This window comes from Engystomops pustulosus, chromosome 10 (genome assembly GCF_040894005.1).
Source record: "Engystomops pustulosus chromosome 10, aEngPut4.maternal, whole genome shotgun sequence".
In the NCBI taxonomy this organism is placed as follows: Eukaryota; Metazoa; Chordata; class Amphibia; order Anura; family Leptodactylidae; genus Engystomops; species Engystomops pustulosus.
The window spans coordinates 73,012,590-73,039,963 of NC_092420.1; the positions used below are offsets into that span (position 1 = coordinate 73,012,590).

The window sequence follows — 27,374 nt, forward strand, 5'->3', positions numbered from 1 at the left end:
TTTAAATGCGGCGGTTTCTCAGGATCCGTCGGTTTTCGTTCGGCCACGATCCCCGATTTCCGTCGCATGCACGCCGGCACCGATGCGCCACAATCCGATCGCGTGCGCCAAAAACTTGGGGCAATTCAGGGAAAATCGTCGCAAATCGCAAATATTCGGGTAATGAAAAACTTTGTTGCGTTATTTAGCTCTAATGTATGTTCCCCTCATTTGAATTTATGTGACTCCCACCAGATGTATAAGACTATGGGCAGTTTTTGGGTTTGCCCATAGTGTAGATTTATTTCTTAATTCTTCTTGGGATCGGCCAAAAAGCATCAGCTAAACATGTAGTGTATGGAACATACTGTACATTTTTTTTAAATGGGCTGAAATAAAGAATTAAACATTTTTAAACACGGTGATGGATGAAATTTTGATGAAAAGCTAAACTGCTACCCGATCCTCAGTGATGCACAAATCTGTATAAACGTGATCAGGCGGTGGTGTACACTATGGCAGTATATGGGGATTTTACTCCTCATTCATTACAACGTGCTGAACAAATGGACTTCACTTTAGATTTCAAGAAAATGGTCTAGAACTTTTAACCCCTTAACGCTCTGCGCCGTAGCTCTACGGCGCAGAGGTATAAGGGATGTATGAAGAGGGCTCACGGGCTGAGTCCTCTTCATACAGAGGTGGGGGTTTTTGCATTTTGCACAAAACCCCCACCGCTAATAACCGCGGTCGGTGCTTGCACCGATCGCGGCTATTAACCCTCTAAACGCCGCCCGCAAAGTCGCGGGCGGCGTTTAAAAGACGGCGGCGCGCGGGCGCCGCCATCTTTTTTTCGATCGCCACGCCCCCGAACGTCATCGGGGGGCGGCGATCGGTTACCATGGTAGCCTCGGGTCTTCTTTTGACACGAGGCTACATGGTTTATGCAGGTTCGTTACAATGAGCCAGTGGCTCATTGTAATGTAAGACCTGCAAAAACGCCATATATTGCAATACTGTAGTATTGCAGTATATGGTAGGAGCGATCTGACCATCTAGGGTTAATGTACCCTAGATGGTCTAAAAAATAGTGAAAAAAAAAAGAAAAAAAAAAGTTTAAAAAATAAAAAAAATTTATAAAATATTAAAAGTTCAAATCACCCCCCTTTCCCTAGAACGGATATAAAACATAACAAACAGTAAAAATCACAGACATATTAGGTATCGCCGCGTCCCAAAATGCCCGATCTATCAAAATATAAAAACGGTTACGGCCGGCGGTGACCTCCGAGGCGGGAAATGGCGCCCAAATGTCCGAAATGCGACTTTTACACCTTTTTACATAACATAAAAAATGAAATAAAAAATGATCAAAATGTCGCACAGACCTCAAAATGGTAGCAATGAAAACGTCGCCTCATTTCGCAAAAAATGACCCCTCACACATTTCCGTGCGCCAAAGTATGAAAAAGTTATTAGCGTCAGAAGATGGCAAAAAATTTTTTTTCTTTTTTGTACACATTCGTTTAATTTTTGAAAATGTATTAAAACACAATAAAACCTATGTAAATTTGGTATCACCGCGATCGCACCGAACCAAAGAATAAAGTAGGCGTGTTATTTGGAGCGAACAGTGAAAGTCGTAAAAACTGAGCCCACAAGAACGTGACGCACGTGCGGTTTTTTTTCAATTTTTCCACATTTGGAATTTTTTTTCAGCTTCGCAGTACACGGCATGTTAAAATAAATAACATTACGGGAAAGTAAAATTTGTTACGCACAAAATAAGCCCTCACACAGGTCTGTACACGTAAAAATGAAAAAGTTATGGATTTTTGAAGTTGGAGAGCGAGAAATTAGCCGAAAAACCCTCCGTCCTTAAGGGGTTAATAATTGAATCCTCTAGTGATGTTTACAAAACAGGACATTTTATTTATTACTACTTCCTGTAGATAAACACCGGTCCGTGGTCATGTGATGTCACCCAAGGGGGAGCTCTGATTATACTGTGTGATATAATGAGCCGTGCACCTGTGTGACTATGGACCAGTGTTTATCTGCAGTAGGTAAAGAATTAGGTTTCCTGTTGCATGACAGCAAGAAGGGATCTAGAAAAATCCTTAAGAATTGATACAGAAAGTATATTGGAAAATTTGCTGGAATGTGCTTCATGTGTACAACTCCTATAATATTCACCTTAAAAGCAGGATGTGAAATGTTTTCTTAACTGTACTAATAAATGTGATTAAAATAATTCAGACATTGAAGCTGTACAAATTTAGGATCATTTCCAATGTGGGCAGTGCCATCATGTGATCTTAGTGATGTCACCTCATTTCATCCTATAAGAAGAGCAGTGACTTGTAACTTTCACTCCTTGAGCTCCACAATCTCCAGAATGAAGATCATCATACTCTTTGCTCTGGCCGGTCTCAGCCTGGCTGTGGGTATGTAGATATAATACATTGTAATTTAGATGCTAATGTATTAATAAAATCTATAGATCATACATACAGTATATGTATATTCAGCTGACTTGTGTCTTTTGTATTTTTTTTTCTGTTTGCATAGAAAGATCATGTTGTGTTACATCAGGCTGTAAGCCAACAAATGTTCAGTGCTTGGAATTTGTTGTAAATGTAAGTTTGAATAAATACTACTGTATTTAACCTTTTGATAACAAAATGTATATTTGGGCGTCAATGACCAGTATAAAATCTCAATATAGCGAAAAGTTTTGTTACTTCCAGACCCATAAAGATGTTATTTGAAGGCAGTTTGTTTAATTGACCAAATTGCAATGTTATCTATCACTACAGCAGCAATAATTAATAATAATCATTAAAGTACAGAAATAATTATGTGAAAGGGCAAATGCAGATGGGGTCAAGGTAAAGCACGGAAAACATTACTAGGAAAGGAAATCCCAGGTAAATGTACACATTACAAAGCTACTGGGGTCTAAACATAAACTTTCAGCAGCTCAGCCTGTGCAGGTTTCCTATTAACCCCTTAATGACGTAGCTCTTTTTTAGTTTTTTTGTTTCTGTTTTTGTTACCCACCTTGAAAAATCCTCATTTTTTATATTTCCATAAAAGAGCTGTGTGAGGGCTTGTTATTTATATTAAAATTGTAATTTCCAGTGGTGGTATTTAATATTCCATGCCATGTTCTGGGAAATAAATTCCAAATATCTTGTGTGATCTTTATGTCTTTTACTTTTTATTCCAAAAACACCATCTTTTTATTCCTTGGGTTGGTACAATCACAGGAAACAACATTTATATAACTATTAATATGTTCTAATAGATTCTAAAAAATGTAATCTTTTTGTGCAAAAATGAATTTCTTCATCTTTCATGTTCTGACGCCAATGACTTTTTCATACTGCATTGCACAGACAAGTGTATGGTCTAATTTCTTGTGGGACAAGATGATGTTTTAATTGCTGCCATATTGCTTATTATGAAACCTTTTGATCACTTTTATGTGTTTCAAAGTAGCAAAAAAGTGGTGATTCAAAGATTTGGGCTGTAATTTTAGTTACAGGCTTCACATTCCAATAGAAACAGTTCCTATTTTCATAGATCGGTATTTTTGGGATACGGGCATACCTAACATGTTTATGATTTTACTTGTTTTTTCTTTTTATATGTTTTCTAGTGAATGAAGGAGATTTCGATTTTTCGTTTTTTTTTTTTAATTTATTCTTTACTCTTTTGAACTTTTTTAAAACATTTTTTTACTATTTGTCACCCAAAGGTACTATATGGTTTTATCACTTCTACCATATACTGGCATATGTAGTATATGCCAGTTATATGACCGAGCTATAAGTGACCGACTCTGGCAAGGTGAGGTCAGCTTGAATGGCAGGCCTGAGAGTCCAGAATAGGCTTCCATCTTTCATAGTAACTGATGGCCACCCCAATGACCTCACAGGGGGGTGGGGTTGGGGGGAGTTTGGTCGACGATCATAATCCTGATGGCATTGCTTAGTGTTGTCTCTGGGTGTTTGATGCAATATATAGAAGACAGCTGTCCTTAGTGAAGAGAGCTCAACCCGTGAGACCTCTCTATACACCTGGCATGATACTGTGCCATACAACACATAAGTATAACACATATCGAGAAGAGGTTAAGGTACTTACTTGTGATTCAGGAACTCATATGTCAATCAGGCCCAAGGAAAGCACCCAGACCACATACTGTTGGTAAAAGTGGAAGAGAGAACCCCTAGAAACAGATACTGATCTGTAGTGGATTATAATATACGAGATTTGGTCGATAGGGCGCCCTTAACCACCCAAATCACCCACCAAATATTATACTGAGAAGAACCTTCACCCATTATATCCTTATACATCTGTTCCTGCTCTCAATACACATGTACACAAGAGACATTTCAGGACATTTTAATGTTCTCCAAAGGTCCTGAAACCACAAATTGAAAGCAGGGAGAAGGGACACATCCTCAAATCTACAAGAAGCTTAATTCTAGTGCCATATATATAAAGTGAATTCCAGACTTGTAGGGGCTATAATATTCACATAGCACAAGGCCCATGACAGTCTTAATCTGCCCCTGTTGCTAAGGAAAGCATCAGCATAACCGGGCATCAGCTCCACAGACTGGCGCGCTGCTATCTGCCACATATAGTCCAGTTGGCAAAGGTTTTATTTGTGCTCTATAACAACTCTTTGTTCAAAGTTATAAAATGTTTTAAGCATTTTGTAACCAATGATAGAAACCTTATACTGTTTTAAATGGCAACATTAATATATGTATTACATCTGGTTTTGTTGTTCTGATCTACATTGACTAATATATTTCTATTGTTTCTTATTATCTAGCATGCTCCAGATTTCACTGTAAACCTGGCAAGTTTTATGTGTTGCTACCAAGGAAAGGTAAGTAAATCATCCCTGCCAATATCAAAACCATATTCAATATCAATAAAGAATGTGTCAATTGTATCATTGTACATTTACTTTTTTGTAATTGTTATCCCGCAGATCACACGATATGCAGACAATTATAATTCATTTATTAAAGAAATTCTACTCACACTGGTAAGATATAACATTGCCATTTAATATTTCGCTAGCTCGAGAAAATAGCATCTCCCGCCGTTTTGATTTTTGGCGGCCAGGAACAAAGCCAAACACAAGCCAGGAGACTCTGCACTCCACCCAGCATTACGTGGTCAGTGATTCTACAAGAACCCAACAGCCCTTGTTAGGGCTACAATAGCGTTATATTTTATTTTTTTTCTTTGCTTGTGGCTGGGCTTGCTGGCACTAGTAGTGCAGCTAGTACCATATTGTGACGAATTTGCAGGGAGGCTTGCAAACATTCTATTTAGCTCTTGGTGACACACATATCCATCTGAAACACCTAAGTGGGACAATTTATTAGGGGTTTGATTGAATTATGCACAGTCTGCCAATTTTTTTTTTTTTTTCCAAAACTTAAAGTGAAAGGCACACCACAAAATCCAGTTGTGTGCTGTCACTGTAGGTTAGAAACTAGGCATACAAGAACCCAATCGGCTTTCTTAGAGCTACAATAGCGTTATATAATTTGTTGATTTGCTTGTGGCTGGCCTTGCTGGCACTAGTAGTGCAGCTAGTACCATATTGTGAAGAATTTGCAGGGAGACTTGCGAACGTTCTATTTAGCTCTTAGTGACACACATATCCATCTCAAACACCTAAGTGGGACAATATATTAGGGGTTAGCACTACTGCTGTGCCTAGAGTCGGTAGCTCTAGGCACAGCAGCAGTGCCGTCGCTAAGCGACAGCAGGCGGTGCTCAAACTGCTGAGCCTAGGCGATAAAAGGCACACCGCCCAAGAGCTATTACAGGGCATCATGGCGCAGACTGATCTGTGGCTGGCACCACTGAACCTGAAGCCAGGCATGGTTGTGTGGTGGCTCCGCGGCTCTGCAACTCGGCAGACTGACACATGTGCCATGTTTGGCCCATGTGTTAAATCTCATAGTTCAGCGGTTCCTCAAGACATACCCCAATCTGTCTGATTTGCTCACGAAGGTGCGCCGCATCTGTGTGTATTTCAGGAAGTCCAGCACAGATGCTGCCACTCTCAGGGTAGCGCAGCGCCGCCTCCAACTGCGCGCTCACCGACTGTTGTGCGACGTGCCCACAAGGTGGAATTCAACATTAACCATGTTATCCAGAGCTTACCAGCAGCGCAGAGCGATTGTAGACTGCCAGATGTCAACTTCCACCAGAACTGGTAGTCAGGTCAGTCAGCTTCCTCAAGTCTACAATGAGGAGTGGACGTGGATGTCTGATATTTGCAGGTGCTGAGTAACTTTGAGGAGTCAACACAGATGGTCAGTGGCGATGCCGCCATCATCAGCCTCCCCATCCCGCTGCTTGGCCTGTTGAAAAACTCTCTGGTCAGCATGAAGTCAGAAGCTTTGCGCTCGTCACAAGAGACGGGCGAAGTAGATTCCCTTGTTGATAGCCAAAGCACCCTCAGGTCTGTTTCTCAGCGCATTTCGGAGGAGGTGAAGGAGGATGAGAAGGAAGAGGAGGAGAATGTTGGCGAGACAGAAAAGGGGAGCATTGCTCATTCCTTCACTGTTCAGTGTGTATGGGCAGAAGAAGAAGAGTTGGAGGAGTTGGAAGAGGAGGAAATGGACAGTCAGGCCAGTGAGGGGAGTGAATTCTTGCGAGTTGGGACTCTGGCCCATATGGCAGATTTCATGCTAGGCTGCATCGGTATTCCAGCACCGATTACTGGGTATTCACTCTCCTGGACCCACGGTACAAGCAAAATCTTTCCACTCTTTCCACTCATCCCTGGAGTGGAAAGGAGTGTGAGAATGCATGAATACCAGCAGGCCCTTGTGCACAAGCTGAAACAGTATTTCCCTTCTGACAGCGCTAGCGGCAGAGGGCGTACTTTTGCGGGACAAGTAGCGAGGGAGAGTTGGCGAGCAGGCAGCTTGTCCAGCACTGGCAGGGGTTCACTTTACAAGGCCTTTGCCAGTTTTATGTCACCCCAGCAAGACACTGTCACCTGTCCCCAGCCTCGGCAGAGTAGGGCTGATCTTTACAGAAAGATGGTGAGGGAGTACGTAGCTGACCATACCATCGTCCTAAATGATCACACAGCTCCCTACAACTACTGGGTTTCAAAGCTGGACATGTGGCACGAACTGGCACTGTACGCCTTGGAGGTTCTTGCCTGCCCTGCCGCTAGCGTGTTGTCTGAGCGGGTTTTCAGTGCAGCTGGTGGCATCATCACCGATAAGCGTACACGCCTGTCGAATGACAGCGCTGACAGGCTGACGCTTATCAAGATGAATAAAGCCTGGATTTCTCAGGATTTCCATTCTCCACCAGGTGAAAGAAGCTCAACCTGAATAATGTATGCACTCCTCCTCTTTGTACAATAAAGCAGAAGAAACTGGCTATTTTTTGCCAGTAGAAACTGGCTCTAGCTATAGTACTCTATGGGGCACATTTACTTACCCGGCCCATTCGCGATCCAGCGGCGCGTTCTCTGCACAGGATTCGGGTCCGGCTGGGATTTAAGATGGTAGTTCCTCCGCCGTCCACCAGGTGGCGCTGCAGCGCCGAAAATAATCTTAACGCCCCGGAATGCACCATCCCATAGAAGGTGAAGGTGAGCGCTCCCCAAGCGACACATTTTCGGTTTTTAAATGCGGCGGTTTTTCCGAATACGTCGGGTTTTCGTTCGGCCACGCCCCCCCGATTTCTGTCGCGCGCATGCCGGCCCCGATGCGCCACAATCCGATCGCGTGCGCCAAAAACCCGGGGCAATTCATGTACAAGCGGCGCAAATCGGAAATATTCGGGTAACACGTCGGGAAAACGCGAATCGGGCCCTTAGTAAATGACCCCCTATGTGTTTAATTTTTCTGGAGGACCACCTACCTGCTCCTCTTGTTTGAAAACTATTTTGGACTGCCACATACAGGCACTATCCAAATTTAATTGTCTCCATAGCAGCCTCCACACGTCGTCTTTATAGCTGCCTCCACACGTTGTCTCCATTGCTACCTCCACACATCATCTCCATAGCTGCCTCCCAAAGTCGTCCATATAGCTGCCTCCATACATCGTCCCGTTAGCAAATGAGCTATGTCAGGCAGAATTTTGGGTTGTTTTCATGGCTTCCACATCAAACTTTTTTAACTTTGTCGCCACCCTGCTGTGTTTTCCACAAAATATACTGGCAAACTTTTATCATTTACCGATATTATTTCAGCGCTTCTTGCGCATCTGTTTACATTCCCCTCACCCGCCATAACCAAGCCAATTACTTATAAGAACAGCACTACACTTGATCTTATACAAAAGGTTCTTAGAAGTGCTGTTTGTAGCCCCCACCTGCTTTGAAAATTATAATTTTTTCAAAGTAAACACTTCTGGCCCCCAGGCCCATTTTGGGTGGGGAGGAGCCGAGAGACAGGGGCTTGGACAGGCGAAAGCTCGCCTGGCAGCGGACCGCCAGCTCCATCCCAAGATTAGGCAGCCTCAGAGGCATCCATGCATACTGCCCCTGCTGTTTCCTGTCCATTTTGCCTCCACGATCCTCCACAGCGTCCACCAATGTCTCCATGCAGAACTTTCAACTCTCTATACCCCAGACGCTGGAGCGCGAGAGGATATACAGCACATCATCCCCTTTTCAAACGAGCTGTGTCAGGCAGAATTTTCAGGTGTTTCACCAGATACATAATGGAACTCGGTGCATCTGTCGCCGCCATGCTGGAGACCTGAAGTTTCAATCATAGCAGCACAATATGGATGCCCCATACTGTCACTCTTAATCATGGAAGTCGTCTCCATGGCTGCCTCCACATGTCGTCCCCTTATCAAACGAGCTGTATCAGGCTCATTTCTTGGGTGTTTCACCAGATACGTTATGGAACTGGAATTGGTTTGAAGCCTGAGTCCATTTGGGTTATGTCGCCACGCCACTCCTTAGCCTGCCACTGCTGCCGCTGCCTCTGCGTGCCGTCCCCTATTGTGTCAGGGTCAATTTTTGGATGTTTTAGACGCTATCTAGCCTCATTCGGTCACTCTGTCATCGCCATGCTGTTGCCCATAATTTTGGCATAATGGTGCGATTAAGCAGCCTCAGAGGCATCCATGCATGCTGCCCCTGCTATTTCCTGTCCTTTTCCGTGGTGTTTGCATCATTTTCTGAGGTTTCAAGGTGTTTGGCCAAGCTTCCCTGTGCAGACCCTTGGTCCCCTTGAAAAATGCTCGAGTCTCCCATTGACTTCAATGGGGTTCGTCATTTGAGACAAGCACTTGAGCATCGGGAAAAGTTTGTCTCGAATAACGAGCACCCGAGCATTTTAGTGCTCGCTCATCTCTAATTAGGATGTTTCCTATTTCCCATTATAGATGTTGTTTAGTGAATGTAATTTTTCCCGGCTTTTATTTATTAGGGTATTATTTGCTTATTAAAATGAGTTTATGAGTATTAGTTAGAAACTTACTATATATCCAAGTCTAACAGTTCCAGTTATCCCTGACTAAACCATATTTTATTGACTTTAATTATTTTTTGTTGTATCGTATCACAGTGCAGCGATGCAAGTTATGGATGGCGATAACATTATACAATACTTGACACTGGAATAAAACACAGTTTCCTAAAAAACAACCCTGTTCCACGCAGTTTACTGCACATTATAAATGATGTTATATGACATAGAACATATTGTTTGTAGCTGATGACCTAAATAAAAGGTTCTCTTTTCTTCTAATCTCTTACTAGAAATTTTCCTGTTGTGCTGTGGATGAAATTCTTGATATTAATGAGGATCAGACATTAGTAAGTAAACAACTATGTAAGACTATGTGCACGACTGCCTTATCACCTCTTGATAAATAAAATGGAAAGTATAGATATGACTGGAGGAGCTTCTATTTGGAAAGTGATGAATATAGTAGAAAAGTAAAGAATCTACTTAAGTCACATAAAATAAAATTGGAAAGCCAACAGAACAGATATTAAATGAGGTCAAATGCCATCAAAACATTAAGAATGAAGAATTGGTGTACAAGCCTGACATCTGCTCCAACTACTTATATATATACGGCTGTGGGAGATGTCACTGACAACTTCAGCACTTTCTGCATTATTAGAACACAGACTATAGGGCAGGGGCCATAATAGTCAATGGTGGGTCCCCATTAGGACATTCTGGGTGCATCACCACCCAAACCACCTATCAATTCTAAAGCCTATTGTTTCCTAGAAGTGGCTTGTACCTGCACCCCCTGCATGGTAGCAGGCCAAGTTGCTAGAAGAAAGGAAGGATTTGGGAGTCACTACTCTTTACACCCATACACTAAGGAAAGGGGAGGAGCAGGAGGAGCAGGCCTGAGCCACTTTTGCTCCTCTGCTGTGCTCTGGCTGGGGGCCAAGAATTCAGACCAGCGCCACTCCCATCATCCACTTCCTGGCCTTTTGGAAAGTGAGCTGGATGAAGGGAAGTGCAAGGTCTGCTTCTGCCGTACCTGGCTATCATTTATTCTCCTATACCCATTGTTGACCCCTCAGGAGCAGCATAAAGGAAGCATTTGTGCTTTCTTCACTAGTACAGGCTTATTCACATTGAGTTCTTGCCTGTGGTTCCTGCTCTATCAGTGTAAATCGATCTTTTTAGTCTAATGGGATGTGACAATTGGGATAAATGATCCCTTCTTTCTGGATTACCCATCCACTTATCATCATAGGAAATGTAAGTGGCTACTTATATATGTTAAATGTTTATATACAGTCACACATATACAGTCACACAGACGATTTAAAATGTACATTTAATATATTTTACCTTTTAATTTTAAGCTTCGGAGGATATACTTCTATGAAATTTAAAAGTAATGAATAAAAGCCATGTTTCTACTGTGTAAAATATTCAGAAATGCATTTCCTCTACAGGAGGAAGCGTTAGCAGCAGCTGGAAAGACTCTGGAGGATGTGGCTCGTGAATTGTTTGAATTTCTTGTAAGTTTTTCCTTTAAATGTGATTGCACAGCACGGCCCTTACTGGGGGATTCAGATATAGAATTTGTATTTCTATGGAATGTAAACTATGAAGGTGGATACATTGTATAGTTTTCCACAATGTTGTTCAGTTTGGAATTTCATAGTTTCACATTTCACAGTGAAGCAATTCTTATTAGATCCACATAAATTCATAGATTGATTTATTAAAAATTTATAAGAAAATGCCACAATCAAGGTTACAGTTACTTCATTATAACCTAGGTGTAGTGCTGGCCCCACATACAAGACTCTGTTCATAGTTGTAATGTTTTTGACTGCTTTCTTCAGATTGTTATGATAGATTCATTTTTGACGGACTTTGATATCTTTAAAATCAGTGGTAAAAACAGAAAGCAGCTTTCTGATAGGAGACTGTTTTGTAATCTGAAAGTAAAGCACATGAGGCAGGATACGATGGTCATGGCGCGTGACGGGATGACGTAGTCAGCGTCGCTCCGCCTCCCGCCGTCTCTGCTGCCGCTCGCGATGTTGAGAGACGCCGAGCCCATGGAGCGAATGCGGACACCCGGAAAGTAGGCTCGACGGCGGCGTGCTTCCCCTCCACACTCTCCACTCTACACTCCGCATGAGACGGGACGAAGCAAGATACTCCAGAGAGCTGAGTGCGGTCGAGCAGGCACGCTGCAGGTGACACATCCGAGCAGGCGCGGTGGAAGGTAGGACACGGATAGGGCTAGCCTTTGTGTGGTGTGCGGGGCGCAGCTAACGGCCCCCGGCTCGCGACCAACCGCTGTCGCCCGATGGTTCGGAGCGACCGCGGTGGGAAGCGAGAGGTGGGGGTAGGGCTGTGCCTGACACATCCGGGCGGTCTCTCCCCGGCCCGGCCGACTGCCACAATTGCTCTCTACACCCTGCTAGCCTGACCATAGCCGGCCGATAACTGGAGGTTTTTTAAGGGGCAAGCATAATCCATCTAAGGCTGGTCCCTCTAAGTAAACCATTCTCCTTTTTTTTCTTGTCGGTTGGTGGACACAGTTATCATCAAAGAGACTAGCCAAGCCCTTCCACTAAATTATATCCGTGCTTATCCTCTATCAAACCTTGAGAAGGCCTCTACATCGCTATATGAACAACCTACAGTGTGAACGGTTACTAACCCCTGTCTGCGGGACAGTATATTTGATTTTGACACACTAACCATATACTAACAAAGCCTGGCAGATGAGGAAGTGTGGATGGTGACTAATAGCGACATCTCTGAAAATTATTGGACAGTGCGGTAGAGGTTAAAGTGTGAACTGTGATCTATAGACAAGACGGCGAAAGATATCGGGCCTACTACCAAAAACAGCAGCTGTGCTCCTTTGCTAACCAGATTTGTGACTTGGGTCGGTCGTGCTTGTGCTAACCCCCGGCTAACCATGTCCGTGACTGCTATTCGCTAACTGTGCTGGACAAGACCTTGTTTGGGACGACACTACGCTGATGGGATGACCTTAATTTCACCACACTTAATATATCCAGTGTGAACGGTTACCGACCCCTGAAAGTTTACGGGACAATGCACTAGACACAAAAATAATATACTAACAAAGCTGGCAGATGAAAAGGTGTGAACTGTGTTCTATAGCAACATCTTTGAAATTACCGCATACCCTGGAAGAGGTTAAAGGATGAACTGCGTTTGACTGACCATCTAGTATATCAGCTAAACCTTCCTGCTAACTCTTTTTTCTAACCGGACTCGCAATTATCTAAAGGCGAACCACGGTTGAGATTATTCCCACTGTTAATTTGGCCTTGGCCTGTACGGTGTTTATGGAACAGCTATACTATACTCTGCTACACTAATAAGTTAAAATATGATCTAACTCCTGTCGGCCCACGGGATAGTGTGCAAAAATTGGACACATTGATGTGAACTGTGTTCTATAGCAACATCTTTGAAACCATTGCATATCCTGGTAGAGGTCAAAGGACGAACTGTGTTTGATAGTAATACTGCTGAGGAAGCAGATTGATTGTCCAATATATCAGTTAAACCTCTCTACTAATTTCTTTTCTAACCAGACACGCAATTATCTAAATGCTAACCACGGTTGTGATTATTCTCTCTGTTAATTTGGCCTGGGCCTGTACGGTGTTTTTGGGATAGCTATACTATACTTTGCTATACTAATAAGTTAAAATATGATCTAACTCCTGTCGGCCCACGGGACAGTGTGCAAAAATTGGATACACTGATGTACATTAACAAAGTTCGGTAGATGGCGAGGGTGAATTGTGATCTGTAGCAATATTTTAGAAAATGATGTATACCTTGGCGGAGTGGAAAAGTGTGAATGGCGACCCACAGTAATATCGCGGATGAAGCGGACCTACTAACTAATATACCAGTCAAGTTTCTCCGCTAATCTGAGCTTGGGACTTTCCCTCGCTAATTGCATTCAATTTGCTACTTATTCTGTGACTATTTTTTGCTAAGTGTAAATTGTGCCTGTATTACTCTGGTAGTCAAACTGTGCTGGCGATAACCCCTGCCAAACGTGTTTATGATTATTTTTTTATTAATGGTGTATATGCTTATTTTCTGTTAAATGTACTTCTGATAAGATTTATAATCTTCAGTTAGTCTACTGAAATTAACGGATAACAAGCCCTCCTTAACCCCTAACAGAACTTGCATATAGAGGTTGGTATTCTTGGTTTAAACTTATACAAAAAAGAGAATAATTTACTCCGGAAACAAGCAGGTTTGAGGGACCAGTGGTAAAAGTGGGAGATATGGCGCCCAAAAAACCAGAAAGGAAGTCAACCGGATTAGATAAAATGTGGAAAGCATCACCATCTAAAACAAGGCAAAATAATAGAGAAGAAACACAACCCATGGGGCCAGGTAGTGATATGGGGGGAGAAGGAAATACTAACTCTGAAGCAATTCTGGCCCAGATTTTAGCTACAACTCAGGAAACACAAGAGTCTATATTAGAACTTAAACAGGAGTTAGTTAATGTAAGAGCAGACACGACCTCCATAAAAGACTACCTTAACTTATTAAGGGAAAAATTTAAGACGGTAGAGAAGAGTGTAAAGAAAACAGCAGATGAGGTGAAAGGCATACAGGAGGATGTAAAAAGGTTGAAGGAAGAAAACGTTAGTATAAGAGAAAAACTGATTGACCTTGAGAACCGAACCAGGAGATCCAATTTGAGGATAGTGGGTTATCCGGAAGAGACCGGGGATAATATCTCCCCGGACGCTATCCAGAAATGGTTATTAGATATATTTGGGTCAGAAGGTCTCTCTGCTAACTTCACTATAGAAAGAGCTCACAGAGTTCCTGCACGTAAACCGATCCCAGGAGCTTCACCAAGAACTATTTTGGCGAAATGCTTAAACTCTCATGATAGGGACTATATAATCAGAAATTCAAGAAAAAAAGAAAAAGAGCTAATGGTAAATGGGAGCAGAGTAGCAATATTCCCGGATTATGCGAGGGAAACACAGAAGGCTAGAGCGAGCTTCGGGGTGGTAAAGAAAAGACTTTTTGAAGCAAAAATACAATTTTCTCTCTTATTCCCCTCCAAGTTGAGGATTATATATAATGATAAAACGTGGTTCTTCGATACTCCAGAGGGGGCATCGGATTGGATGGAGGGGAAGGGGATTTGAATAGGTTAAAGATATATGGGCAAGGAATGAGATATTAAGTGGTTTATCTTATATTGAGTGGCGAGGGGACGGTGGGAGGGCGATGGTGGTAAGAAGGGATCTGCTTGCTTGATGGAAGGAAGAGCGGATCAGGTGGGGGGAGGGGGGGATAGGGAGGGGTACTGGCAGGAGGGTTTGGGTTTTTTTTTTTTTTTTTTTTTTTTTTGGTTTTTTCCTTAACGAAGGATGAAAGGGACTAGGATTTTATGCTGGAATGTCAGAGGATTAAGTGAAAGAAGTAAACGCTGTATGATATTCGATGTGATCAACAAGCACTTGCCAGCTATCATAATTTTATTAGAGACACACCTGACGCGAGAAACCGAGTACCGCCTAAAGAAACGATGGGCAGCCTGGGAATACCACTCCTATGGGGATATATATTCGAGAGGGGTGTCAGTACTAATTCATTCCGATATAGATTATAGATTGATTGGGGAAAAAACGGACAAAAGTGGCAGATTTGTCTTTTTGCACTGCACGTTAGGAGACATGGAATGTATCATGGCGTTTCTGTATGTCCCCCCTCCCTTCTCTTTAGGGGTACTATATGAATTAGTTAGATTTATGGAAAATAGGGACTGCAAAAAAGTTCTGATCATGGGTGACCTAAATATGGTGTTTGACGCCAAACTAGACCGATTAAACATTATAGGAGAACAAAAGCCAAAAGAGAACGAAGGCTCAAAATTTAGTAACTTCTGTGATGACTTAGGCTTATATGATATTTGGAGGTCAAAATATGGCACAAGGAAGGTCTTCTCCTGCCATAGTAAAACACACAACACTATGTCCAGGATAGACCATGGCCTGGCCAGCCAAGAAATGCTGGGGGAGGTTACTCTGATGCGATATGAACCTATTTTGATTTCAGATCATGCCCCGGTTATGGTAACACTTGGTAATACCTCAAGGACTGGGCGCGCTTTTAAACTCAACCCCCATTGGTTAACTATAATAGGGCCCAGAGTGGACCTTGAGCAGAAAATAAAGGATTATTGGGAAATAAATGTTAACTCTACAAACAATTTGGTTGTGTGGGATTCTCTTAAATTGTTCATTAGAAGTACGCTTTCACAAATTATTAATTTAGCAAAAAAGGAATACAGATGGAAAGAAGAATCCCTAAGAAAGGTAGTTGACCAATCTTTGAAAAATATGATAGAGCATGAAGGGGATATCGGATTTAGGGACAGTTATATAGAAGCCAAAGAAAAATACAAACAATTTCTGGTAGATAAATCTCAACATAAGATCTTCTTCGCAGGGCAGTCTAATTTTACGGAGGGAGGGCAGCCAGTCAAACTGCTGGCGAAGATGATTCAAAATACACGAAGCGGTAACAAAATGGTAACAGCTATTAGAGGACGGGATGGGAAACTGTATAATGATTTAGACCATATTCAGGCACAGTTTAGAAATTTTTATAAACACCTTTATGAGTCTACATGTAGTAAAAGGGGTGAGGAGATTGAGGGGTACTTGGAGAAGATTAACTTCCCAAGTCTATCCCAAGAACAGGTAGACATGTTGGAAGCACCAATCACCCTTATAGAGTTGGCAGAAACAATTGACTCATGCACTAAAGATACAGCCCCGGGACCAGATGGACTCCCGTTCGGTTTTTACAGAAGGTATAAAACAGTATTACTGCCTATGATGCTAGGTATGATGGAAGAAATCTATAAAAGAGGGAGGGTTTCTGAAACCATGGCAGAAGCACGGATAATTTTAATCCCAAAAAAGGAGAAGGACCTGCTTGACATGGGGTCATATAGACCAATTTCCCTAATTAATACTGACGTTAAGATCTTAGCTAAAGTACTAGCTCGTAGGCTTCAGAAAGTTATTACACACATTGTCCATGAGGATCAAAAGGGATTTGTCCCAGGAAGAAGTGTAAATGATTGTCTCAGCAGACTGTTCGTCTCCCTGGAGGAAGGAGAGGGGGCCCTCCGCTCGATCCTGTCATTAGATGCTGTAAAGGCATTTGACAGGGTCGAGTGGAGGTTCCTATGGGAAGTCATGCGAAAATTTGGTTTTGGCCCTGTATTTATGAGATGGGTTGAAAGCATGTACAGCTCACCAAAAGCCAAGGTAGCGGTAAATGGAATAGAATCAGAGCCCTTCTCCTTGTATAGGGGCACCAGACAAGGCTGCCCCCTCTCCCCCCTCCTCTTTGCGCTCTTTATTGAGCCACTGGCTATCAAAATCAGATCGGATACAAGGGTAAGGGGGGGAGGTAGTCGAGGAGTTGAGGACAAACTGTGTTTATACGCAGACGACGTATTGTTCTGTGTACAGGAGTCTCCGGTGTCAATACCGAGGATAGTTGAAATTGTTAGGGAATTTGGCCAATACTCAGGGTTTGAGATAAATTGGAAAAAAACCTCTTTACTTCCATTAGATGGGTATAGGGGGGAACAGTTGGACATGAGTGAGATCACTCTGTGCAATGACTCCCTCAAATACCTTGGGGTTAAAATTTCTGCGAAGATTGAAGAATATGATACCTTAAATCTAAAACCATTAATTAAAACAGTAAGAGGGAAAACACAGCTATGGGAAAAACTGCCACTCTCTTTTGCAGACAGAGTGGCCTTAATTAAAATGGTTCTCTTACCACAAACCCTTTTCTTCCTGGCAGTCTGTCCCATATGGATAGATAACTCCTTCTTTAAGGTCATGGAATCTCTGTTTAATGAGTTAATCTGGGGCAGGAAAAGGGTTAGAATAAAGCTTAGACATTGGCATAAGCCAATTTCAGAAGGAGGGATAGGGATACCTTTTCTCTTTGGATATTATTTGGCAGCTCAATTATCCAGATTAGTGGGTTGGAAGGAAGCGACGGATCCAGTTAAAGCATTTATAATGAGGGACAATCACGCGAGTTCTGTATTTGAAATATTGGAAAAGAATGCAGATTATAAGGGGGATAAGAAAATTAGTATGAAAAGGGCAATATTTAGGGGATGGAAAGAGGTTAAGAAAATCTTACACATTAATGGAATACTAGACTGCACTCCACTATGGCACAATAAAGAATTTCCCGAATTAGGGAGATTGCCAGATCCAACATTTTGGGAAAGGAAGGGCATAAGATATTTTGTACAAATATTAGAAAATGGAAGAGTGGCAAATTTTAATTTTCTCAAGGGTAAATATGCACTGAGGGAAAAGGACTTTTTAAGATATTTTCAGCTAGTTCACGCTATTAATGCAATTAGAGTGAGGAAAAATTTAGAAATAAATTCACATGATTGTTTAGAATATGTGCAAAACACAAGGAAAAAAAGGGGTTTGATCGCAGGTATTTATAAATTTTTGGTTAAGGGGTATTCAGTGGGGGTTTCTCACAAATCACAAGAAAGATGGGAAAAGCAGGTAGGGGTTATAACAAGGGAGGAATGGGGTGGGATTTATAGAAATGCCAAGATAGGATCAATAAATGAAAACCATCGAATAATACAGATTAAGATTCTTTATATGCTGTACTACTCCCCTACCGATTTATATAGGATGAAAATCAGGGAATCGTCCCTTTGTTTTAAATGTGGAGAGCTGGGAGCTGACTTCATTCATGTAATATGGTCATGTCAGGTAATTCAAGAGTTTTGGAGGGAAGTATTTCAGCGGGTGAATAGCACCCTAGAACTATCCCTAATTCCCTCCATCTGGATAGCTATCATTGGGAAATGTAGCCCCGAGGACAGTAGACCAACCCTTAAAGCAACAATTCTCAAATTAATGATGTTGGCGAAAGTGCTGATTGTAAGGGAATGGGGTAGTAACTGTGGTAAGAAAATAACAATCAGTAGGTGGACAAACCTATCATTGAAGGTAAAAGAATACGAAAGAATACAGGCTGAGAAGAGGGGTACGATGAGGAAATGGGCTAGAACTTGGGATAAATGGAATTAGATAAACCAGCATATAGGAATACGGGAAGGTTAACAATCTTAAGAATCATCCAAGTTTGGAAAGACTCCTTTTTTTTTTTTTTTTTTTTTTTTTTTTTTTCCTCCTGCCAGGGGGGGGGGGGAAGGGAGGGAGAGGGGATGTGGAGAAAATGGAAACTGATCAGTATGTATCTAGAGAATCCATTCCTTAGGTTAATGTTGGTATATAGAGGGCACACCTTAATATTTGGGTCTATTTGTACTTTGTATAGATTATAAGGTAATGCTAAGAACGGAATGTAAACCAGGATGCATATAAGTACCATTTTATTTATGGAATTTATTATAGGTGAGAAATGCAGGAAATATTGGTGTATACAAACGGTGTACATATGTACTGTGTGTATATTTTATGCAAAAAAATTAATAAAGCTTTTTCAAAAAAAAAAAAAAAGCACATGAGGCAGAGATACAAATGAAAGAGTTTAGTTTTCATAAGCAAATAGATCATTCAAGTCCTGAAGTTTTCCAAAAATGTGAACAAATGCTGAAACAGCTGATGGCCTTAGGATAAAAAGGAATAACAGCGAATTATGCTGAAACTCAACCTGCTCACAACATATTCCCTGATCATTAGTCAGACTGCTCCAAGATATGTCAGATTGCAGGTAGGTTCCTCTGGTATCGCTGTAACTTGCTGGCGTTATGGAATAAGAATTGGCTGCTTATAGGAAAATTGTCTTAAGGAAATACAAGAGGTCCAACAGCTACTACCAGCCTGTTATCCAGCACAGTGACAGGATTACAAGGATGTCCTTCTATTATTATCTTCTATTTATACAGAAAGAGATCTTTGGGCACTATATTTAACTCATTGGGGGTCATTTACTAAGGGCCCAAATCGCGTTTTTACGTCGGGTTTCCTGAATTTTACCGTTTTGCGCCCTGAATTCCCCACAGGATTTTGGCGCACGCGATCGGATTGTGGCGCATCGCCACCGGCATGCACATGATGGAAATCGGGGGGCATGGCCATAAGAAAACACAACGGATTCGGAGAAACCACCGTATTTTTTTAAAAAAATGTGTCGCTTGACACGCGCTTACCTGCACCCGGCCTGGTTTGGTGAAATTCAGTGAACTCCGACGGAATTCAGCCCAGCAGGGACACCTAGTGGACATCGGGGGAACTACCTTAATGAATCACCGGAAGACCCGAATCCTCCACAGAGATCGTGCTGCTGGATCTAGAATGGACCGAGTAAGTAAATCTGCCCCATTGTAAAGAGTCACAGAGGAAGAGAAGAGTCCTGCTAGGATGCTTCCTTCTGACTTCACAAACAAGCCAGGAGGACATCCCAGCATAACTTTGTTCTACTCCCACCTTTTCCAGAATATAAGATGACATCAATGTGTTCCGGACACTGTCCTGTATATTGTGTTGGTGGAGGATTGGGAGCCTCAATCCTCATTGCTGGGTCAGCACAATGGTGTCACCTAAAAAGTAGTAAAAGTAGCAGTGAGGTATTTATTCAGACCATCTGCTTTGATTTTCCAATACTTTTTTGTTCCAACTTTGATTTTATTGGGATTTTTACAATGTAAGACATACTAGGGCAGATTTATCATGGATGTTTTTTTTTTTACACACACACTATATTTATGATCACCTGTACTGTTATACTGGGGGAGACTATAACTAAAAATCTACCTGACCAAATTTACTTCCAGCGCACAGGACACGGAAGACCTGTCCAGGGTCGGACTGGGGTACCTGGGGCCCACCAGTGAAATAGATTTTGGGGGCCCACCTACTGCTACATAGAAATATTCTGGGATAAGAGAATTTCTAAGCACTATCGGGCGCAGTGAAATAAAGGATAAGCTAAGCCCTATCTCCCTCCCTCTCTGCTAGTGCTCGGCTCTTGGTTTGTGTACAGGGGCTGCAAGGGTGACATTGCCTCAGGGCATTAATGTAAGGGATAGTATAAAAGTTACCCCTGGTGTCCTGGGCTTTCTGCTGGTGGCTGGGCTGTGGTTAGGGATGTAAGTGTTCGCACTGCACCAACCTTCCAATAAGCTAATTCTGAAAACCTTTATAAGAACATTAACCCTACTCTGGCATTCCGCACCACATAGACAAGTCACACCAGGCTCTCTGACCCTATAGATATAACAGTACATAAGCTGAGAGCTGTCTCACACTAGAAGGTTAGTCAGTGACTACAATACTAATCTGACACAGGAAGAAGTAGGATCTAGTACCTCACTGGTGACATGTCTTCTCCTTCACATCCAGAATCGATGTAAAATCTGGTTGCAAAATTTTCTGGCAGATGTGTTCAGCTCTGGGAAGCAGATCCCCCTCACTGCACCCCTAAAAATACCACAGTTACTTACAGTATAATTTCACCTGGATAAAACACAATCTATACCTGTCAGCCCCCCTGTAGTATATAGCCTGTCAGCCCCCCTGTAGTATATAGCCAGTCAGCCCCCTGTAGTTCATAGCCTGCCAGCCCCCCTGTAGTATATAGCCTTCCAGCCCTCCTGTAGTATATAGCCTGCCAGCCCCCCTGTTGTATATAGCGTGTCAGCCCCCTGTAGTGTACAGCCTGCCAGCCAGCCATACACATTACCACCTCCCCATACACATTATCACCCCCAAAACACATTACCACCACCCTCATACACATTGCCACCCCCACCCCTCCATACACATTATAAACCCCAACCCCATACACATTAGCACCCCCACCCCCCCATACACATTAGCACCATCCACCCCCCAATAGAAAAAAAAAGTCATCTCACCGAGTCCTGTTGCTGCCTCTGTGGGATGGTGAGAGATGACGTCGAGAGATGACGTTAACGCACGGCCGCGAATCTCGTTTAGAGTGCGACGTGCGCTGGAAAGCACCCGGCCACGTTGCACTGAGAGCTTTGGCTGCATTTAGAATACTCGAGCGGCCGTTTCGAGTACTATTACAGCCACTGGCAGGGGCCTCCGATGGATCTGAACGGAGGCCCCTGCCATAGTGCCAGGTGTCGGGGGCTCACCGGGGAATTCCCCGGCCCTCCGGCGGGCCAGACCAACCCTGGACCTGTCCCCAAAACTTTTTAAGGTTCTGATGAATCTTCTTGAAGTTCCTAAAATATTTCCAGAAAAAAATGCTGATACCACCTATTATTATTTCTATGTAATGTATTCCCTTTTAGACCAAGTGTAATAACAGACTTACAACTTTGCTATGTTTAAAAATGTTAATAAAGAAGAATTCATCATCATCATCATTATTGTATTTTTCCAGGACACACTACATCTAAGTGAAGGTGCAACACAAATACTATGTGCGCTGGTAAGTTTACCATTATGTGTTATAGCTCTCTCAGAGATTTATTTACACCATATTGTATGGCAGCTTAAAGTGAAAGAGTGTGTAACCATTTAATTAATTGGTTATCTTTTTTTAATTAGATTATGAAATATTTTCTAGTTATCTCTCATATGGACATGTGTTATTATTAAAAATGATTATACTGTATCTGTAGAATTCATAATTTTTTTCTATATTTATAATTACAGGCCGATCATGCTTTGACATCAACCTGTAGGGCAAAGGCCCCGAAGGTATCACCAATTTATGCTAACATATTTGTAGATAGAAAAATTAAGGTCTAATTAAGGTTTAATCAATTAACATTATTATATGGGAAATTTAATAGATATCAACATAATCAGATTATCTATTGTAGTTCTCTACTCTTTGAATACACACACATAAACACTAAGGGGGAGATTTATCATTAGGCAGGATTTTGAGCAGTTGTCTATGTGTTAGACTGGCAGGTTTCCAAAAGTCAGATTTATAGTCCAGTGCATGTGCCGTGTTAAATGCCTCCTGATGTGAGTATCAGCTGTGTGTGCTCTATGCGAATAGACTGCACCAGTAGCACATATGTTTAACATCTGCTCAATGTCTACCTTTTTGCGATGTTTTTGCACAGGAAATTCTCAGATACCTCAAACAAAAAATTTAAAATTGAGCAAAAACTTCAAAATTGAGCAAAATCTTCCCCCTGTAGTGGCAATGGACCCACATACACCACCTCCTATCTGGTGTAGTTTTGCAATTAAATTTGTGTTCTTTTGAAAATTCTCAGTTGATAAATGTGGTGTTGCACACTCTGTGGTGTATTTATTCCGCCATTGCGTGACTTTAGAGTTGCGGTTTTTTCCACACTAAAAAACCCCACAAAAACGATGTTTGCGTAAAAATTTGCGACAATTATATGCCAAGAAGCTACATAGGACTAATAATAAATCTCCCCCTAATATTATATATATAGAGAGGGAGCAGTGGATAAGTCATGTTATCATTTCAGTAACTTAAACATATTACACAGACTTACCTTCCTTTTTGAAGTATATGGACAGGATATTGTACTTTACTAAACTAGATCCCTAAATCACAAAACTTTTTTAACAACTATAAGTTAATTTTATATTCATTATTCTAGAAAAAAATCTCATCATCGGCTGACAACTCAAGGGCCTTCATTTCTAAGGTAAAAATATGACTTGCAATTTTAAGAGTTAGGAAAAAAAAACTCTTTTAAATTATGTTTTATATTTTGTCAGACTTGGCTTATCTAGACATAAAAGTCTTATAGTCACAGCCTGGACATACGGATATGTTACCCTGGGGGTATAGAACACTCATGATTATCACAATTGCCCCCACGATCCATATCTCGGATCGGCGGCACATCCGTGGTGCCATCCTCCCAGGGCCCATACTCACCTCTCCTGGCTCTGGATTCTGCGGCGGTCCCACGCCAGCTTCCTCTGTAGGCCCCGCTCCTGCTGCTTGCCGAGGCCGCGTGCTCCCGCAGCTAGGGCGCGCGTCGACTCTCCAGGAACTTAAAGGGCCAGCGTCCTCCGAAATGACGCTGGAATTCCCAGCTCTGCTACATAATCCGGCGGCTCCCAGCATCCCCTGCCAGATCTTCAAGTCGTTCTACTGAAGTGAAAGCCTCCTGAGCTTTTCCAGATGCCTCCGTGTATCCTGTGCATTTCCAGACGCCTATGTGTTTCCCATGTTCCTGTGGTATTCCAGTGGTCCTTTACTCCTATGGCGGTCCTGTTCTCTTGTGGCGGTCCTGTCGCCTCCGGCCTTCCCAGAGGCCGCTCTGGAGTCTCCTCCTGCCTTCCCAGAGGCTGCTCCAGAGTCCCCTCCGGCCTTAAGTCTCCGGTGTGCCAAGAGCCGCTCCAGTCTCCGATGTGCCAAGAGCCACTCCAGCCTCCAGTGTGCCAAGAGCTGCTCCAGCCTCTGCAGCTTCCCAGTGCTGCTCCAGTGGCGCTTCCAGTTACAGGGGAAAACTTGTAATAGAGAAAAAAAAAAGGAAAATGTAAAAAAAAAGGGAAAATGTCCCCCAGGGGTTTTTTATGACCTCTTGGGGTACATATAAAGTAAAAACACACACACAAAAATTAACCTGTTCACGCTCCGCATCCGATATATTGGACGCTGAGAGCAGTGACATAACACTTACCGTCCGATATATTGGATGCGAGCGCCATTTGCATTTTGGACGTCACCCTGTCAAAATACAGACTGGCCAATGACAGCAATCTGTGACGATTTTTTGGGCAGATCTTTCTAGCCCAACGCTCTTCAACATCGCCATTTTGTGATTGGTGGTGTTGGAGAGAGTTGTGCTAGTGATCTGTCCCTTTACTGTACCCCAAAACACACGATTAACCCCCCCATTGTACGTTTTCCCTATCCCCCACAACTGCTCAAGTGCAATCTGTTAGGAGTAGTAGCGTGGAGGAGTAGTAGTAGCGTGGAGGAGTAGTAGTAGCGTGGAGGAGTAGTAGTAGCGTGAAGGAGTAGGAGTAGTCGTGTGGAGTAGTAGTAGTGTGAAGGAGTAAGAGTAGTAGCGTGGAGGAGTAGTAGTAGTAGCGTGGAGGAGTAGTAGGAGCGTGGAGGAGCAGGTGTTGTGTGGAGGCGCAGGCAATGTGTGGAAGAGCAGGCATTGTGTGGAGGAGCAGGCATTGTGTGGAGGAGCAGAGGTTGTATGGAGGTGCAGCGGACCCCGAGAAGGCACTTTGGTAGTAGTGCTGGAGTGCGTGGAGGAGTAGTAGTAGTAGTAGCGTGGAGGAGTAGTAGTAGCGTGAAGGAGTAATAGTAGTGTGGAGGAGTAGTAGGAGCGTGGAGGAGTAGTAGGCATTGTAAGGAGGCACAGGCATTTTGTGGAGGCGCAGGCGTTGTGTGGAAGCGCAGGAGTTGTTTGGAGGCACAGGCATTGTGTGGAGGCGCAGGGGTTGTGTGGAGGCGCAGGTGTTGGTTGAAGGAGCAGGCGTTGTGTGGAGGTGCGGGCATAGTGTGGAGGAACGGGCGTTGTGTGGAAGAGCGGGCATTGTGTGGAGGAGCAGGCATTGTTCTGTGTTGTTCTGCATAGGTTGTGTATTATTCCCCCCACCATGTCCCAGAAGACATACACTAACTTGGAGGTATATAATTATATGGCCTCCGATATGGAGTCTGCTAGTGGGGACGAGTGTGGGTCGTTTTGTGTACTTTGTCCTCACAAAGCGAACCTCGAGAAGGCGCTTTCGTAGTAGTGCTGGAGTGCCTGGGACTTCTAAAGTGCCTAGGTACAAGAACAGGAGAGAAGTTGCATCATTTTTGGGGTTGCATCAAGTTTTGGGGTCTTTGTCTCCCGTGGCAGGAGCTGGGCACAAGATGACATAATGGATATTTTGTACTATGCACTATCCACCATGCAATATCCTTGGGGTCCACCTTGGGGTTAAAATGCTCACTACACCCCTAGATTAATTCATGGAGGGGTGTGTAGGAACCTCTAATTATCAGAGGTTTCTACTATACTGATCCGTGAAGGCGTCTACAAATGTTTTATGGTGCCAAATAAAAATGTTAATGTCGGTACTCCACATTCCATTCTCTTCCGAGCCCTGACATGTCTCCATCTTATAGATTATTGCCATGTACCCTGGAAAACCTGCTTGATGATTTTTGGGTTTATCTGCAGTGGCATGAATTGGGCAAAATACTTTTGACACAACAATGACAATTTAAGAGAAATTGCAAAGCAAATTTTATTTCACCATTCAATTTGTGTTACATTTGAGCCAGAATCTTATGGGTTAAAATGCTCATACAACCCTAAATAAATTCTTTGATGGTTGCCCTTTCCTAAAATGTGGTCACTACTCGAGGGTTTTTATTGTACTGGTATCTCAGGGGCACCCCTAACAACAATCTAGTGAAATGGGTGCTCCATGAGATAGATTTTGCTTGTTACTTCTCAGGCCTGCTGTGTCCCCAGCCTGTAGACTATTGCTACATATGGGGCATTGCCATACCCGTAGTTACCCACAGAATTATTTTTGGGGTGTTGATCCACAGTGGCATGAGTTGGGCTGAATAAATTTCTTCCTACTTTGGCACATTTGAGAAAACAATGCAATTTTTACACCGCCCCCTTCATTTTGTATTCCATTGGTCCCAGCATGTCAGGCATTAAAATGTTCATACAACCCTAGATAAATTCTTTGAGGGGTGCCCTTTCCTAAAATGGGGTCACTACTTGGGGGGGGTCTATTGTACTTGTATCTTAGGGGCACCCCAACACCAGTCTAGTGACAAGGGTGCTCCAAAAGCAAAATTTAGCTCCTTCCCTTCCCTCAGCCCTGCCGTGTCAATATTTGGCACATGTGTGGTATTTCCATACTTGGGACAACCCACAGAATGATTTTTGGGGTGATTGTCTAAAGTGGCATGAGTTGGGCACAGTATATTAGGCACTAAAATGACATTTTTGAGATTAAAATGCAATTTTTGTTCTGCACCATTTACTTTGCATTAGATTTTTACCAGCATGTTAGAGGTTAAAATGCTCACAACACCCCCAGATAAATTCTTTGAGAGGTGTAGTTTCCAAAATGGTATAATTTCTCATGGGTTTCTATTGCACTGGTACCTCACAGGGCCTGCGAACATGACATGGCACTCCAAATCCAAACGTGTGAAAGTGGAGCTGCAAAAGCAAAAGCCCTTCTGTGTGCTCAGCCTGTCAATTATATTGTAAAACAATTTATGGAAATAAAAAGAAGACCAATGACAAAAGGGTTCTACAAAAAAAAAATTGTGGTATGACTTTTTGTCTAAAAACATTTAAAACTTTGAAAATTGTCATTTAAAAAAAAAAATGTCCTAAATAATTGAATTATTACCCCTCAAAGAAGAAACTGATCACCAAAATGAAACTACTATCATAAACTACAATATCTCATGAGAAAACAATCTCAAGGATATCTTAAAGTGTTGAAAAGTTATTACCACAGGAAGATGAGTGATGGCAAGGCTGAGGAATCCACATCAACGGCGCGTCATCAATAGGAAAGCTCTTTATTGTAGTCATTACAAAGTGAACTACTCGTTTAGAGATTCAAGCACCCTCATCTTGGAATTACAAGATCTTACGTTGGATCCACAAACCGAATTCCACTTCCTAACGTTGGACGTATCGGTTTATACTCCAATATCTCACACGACCTTGGAATAGAAGCAGTGGACTGGTACTTACGAAACCAATCAAAAATGGATCCCAGACAAATCAAATTTATCACAGAAGGGATGAGATTTGCATTAGAACACAACATCTTTGAATTTCAAAAACAGATCTTCAAACAAATCTGCGGTACGGCAATGGGGACTCGA

The 27,374-nt window shown here is 42.6% G+C and overlaps 1 protein-coding gene across 4 annotated transcripts in view; it reads left to right on the forward strand.

The window, feature by feature from the left end:
* Window positions 1-2,335: 2,335 nt before the first annotated feature.
* LOC140103943 (ranaspumin-like) overlaps window positions 2,336-27,374 on the forward strand; it is a 45,062-nt gene continuing 20,023 nt past the window's right edge. For all 4 annotated transcript variants that reach the window (XR_011850211.1, XR_011850212.1, XM_072127260.1 and 1 more), the window contains exons 1-9: window positions 2,336-2,426; window positions 2,551-2,618; window positions 4,835-4,891; window positions 4,997-5,053; window positions 9,773-9,829; window positions 10,943-11,008; window positions 21,933-21,980; window positions 22,208-22,252; window positions 23,143-23,190. Coding sequence is in view for 2 of the 4 variants with exons in the window: in XM_072127260.1 (XP_071983361.1) it covers window positions 2,378-2,426; window positions 2,551-2,618; window positions 4,835-4,891; window positions 4,997-5,053; window positions 9,773-9,829; window positions 10,943-11,008; window positions 21,933-21,980; window positions 22,208-22,252; window positions 23,143-23,190 (495 nt within the window). In the remaining 2 variants the exon portion in view is untranslated. The remainder of the gene's footprint in view (window positions 2,427-2,550; window positions 2,619-4,834; window positions 4,892-4,996; window positions 5,054-9,772; window positions 9,830-10,942; window positions 11,009-21,932; window positions 21,981-22,207; window positions 22,253-23,142; window positions 23,191-27,374) is intronic.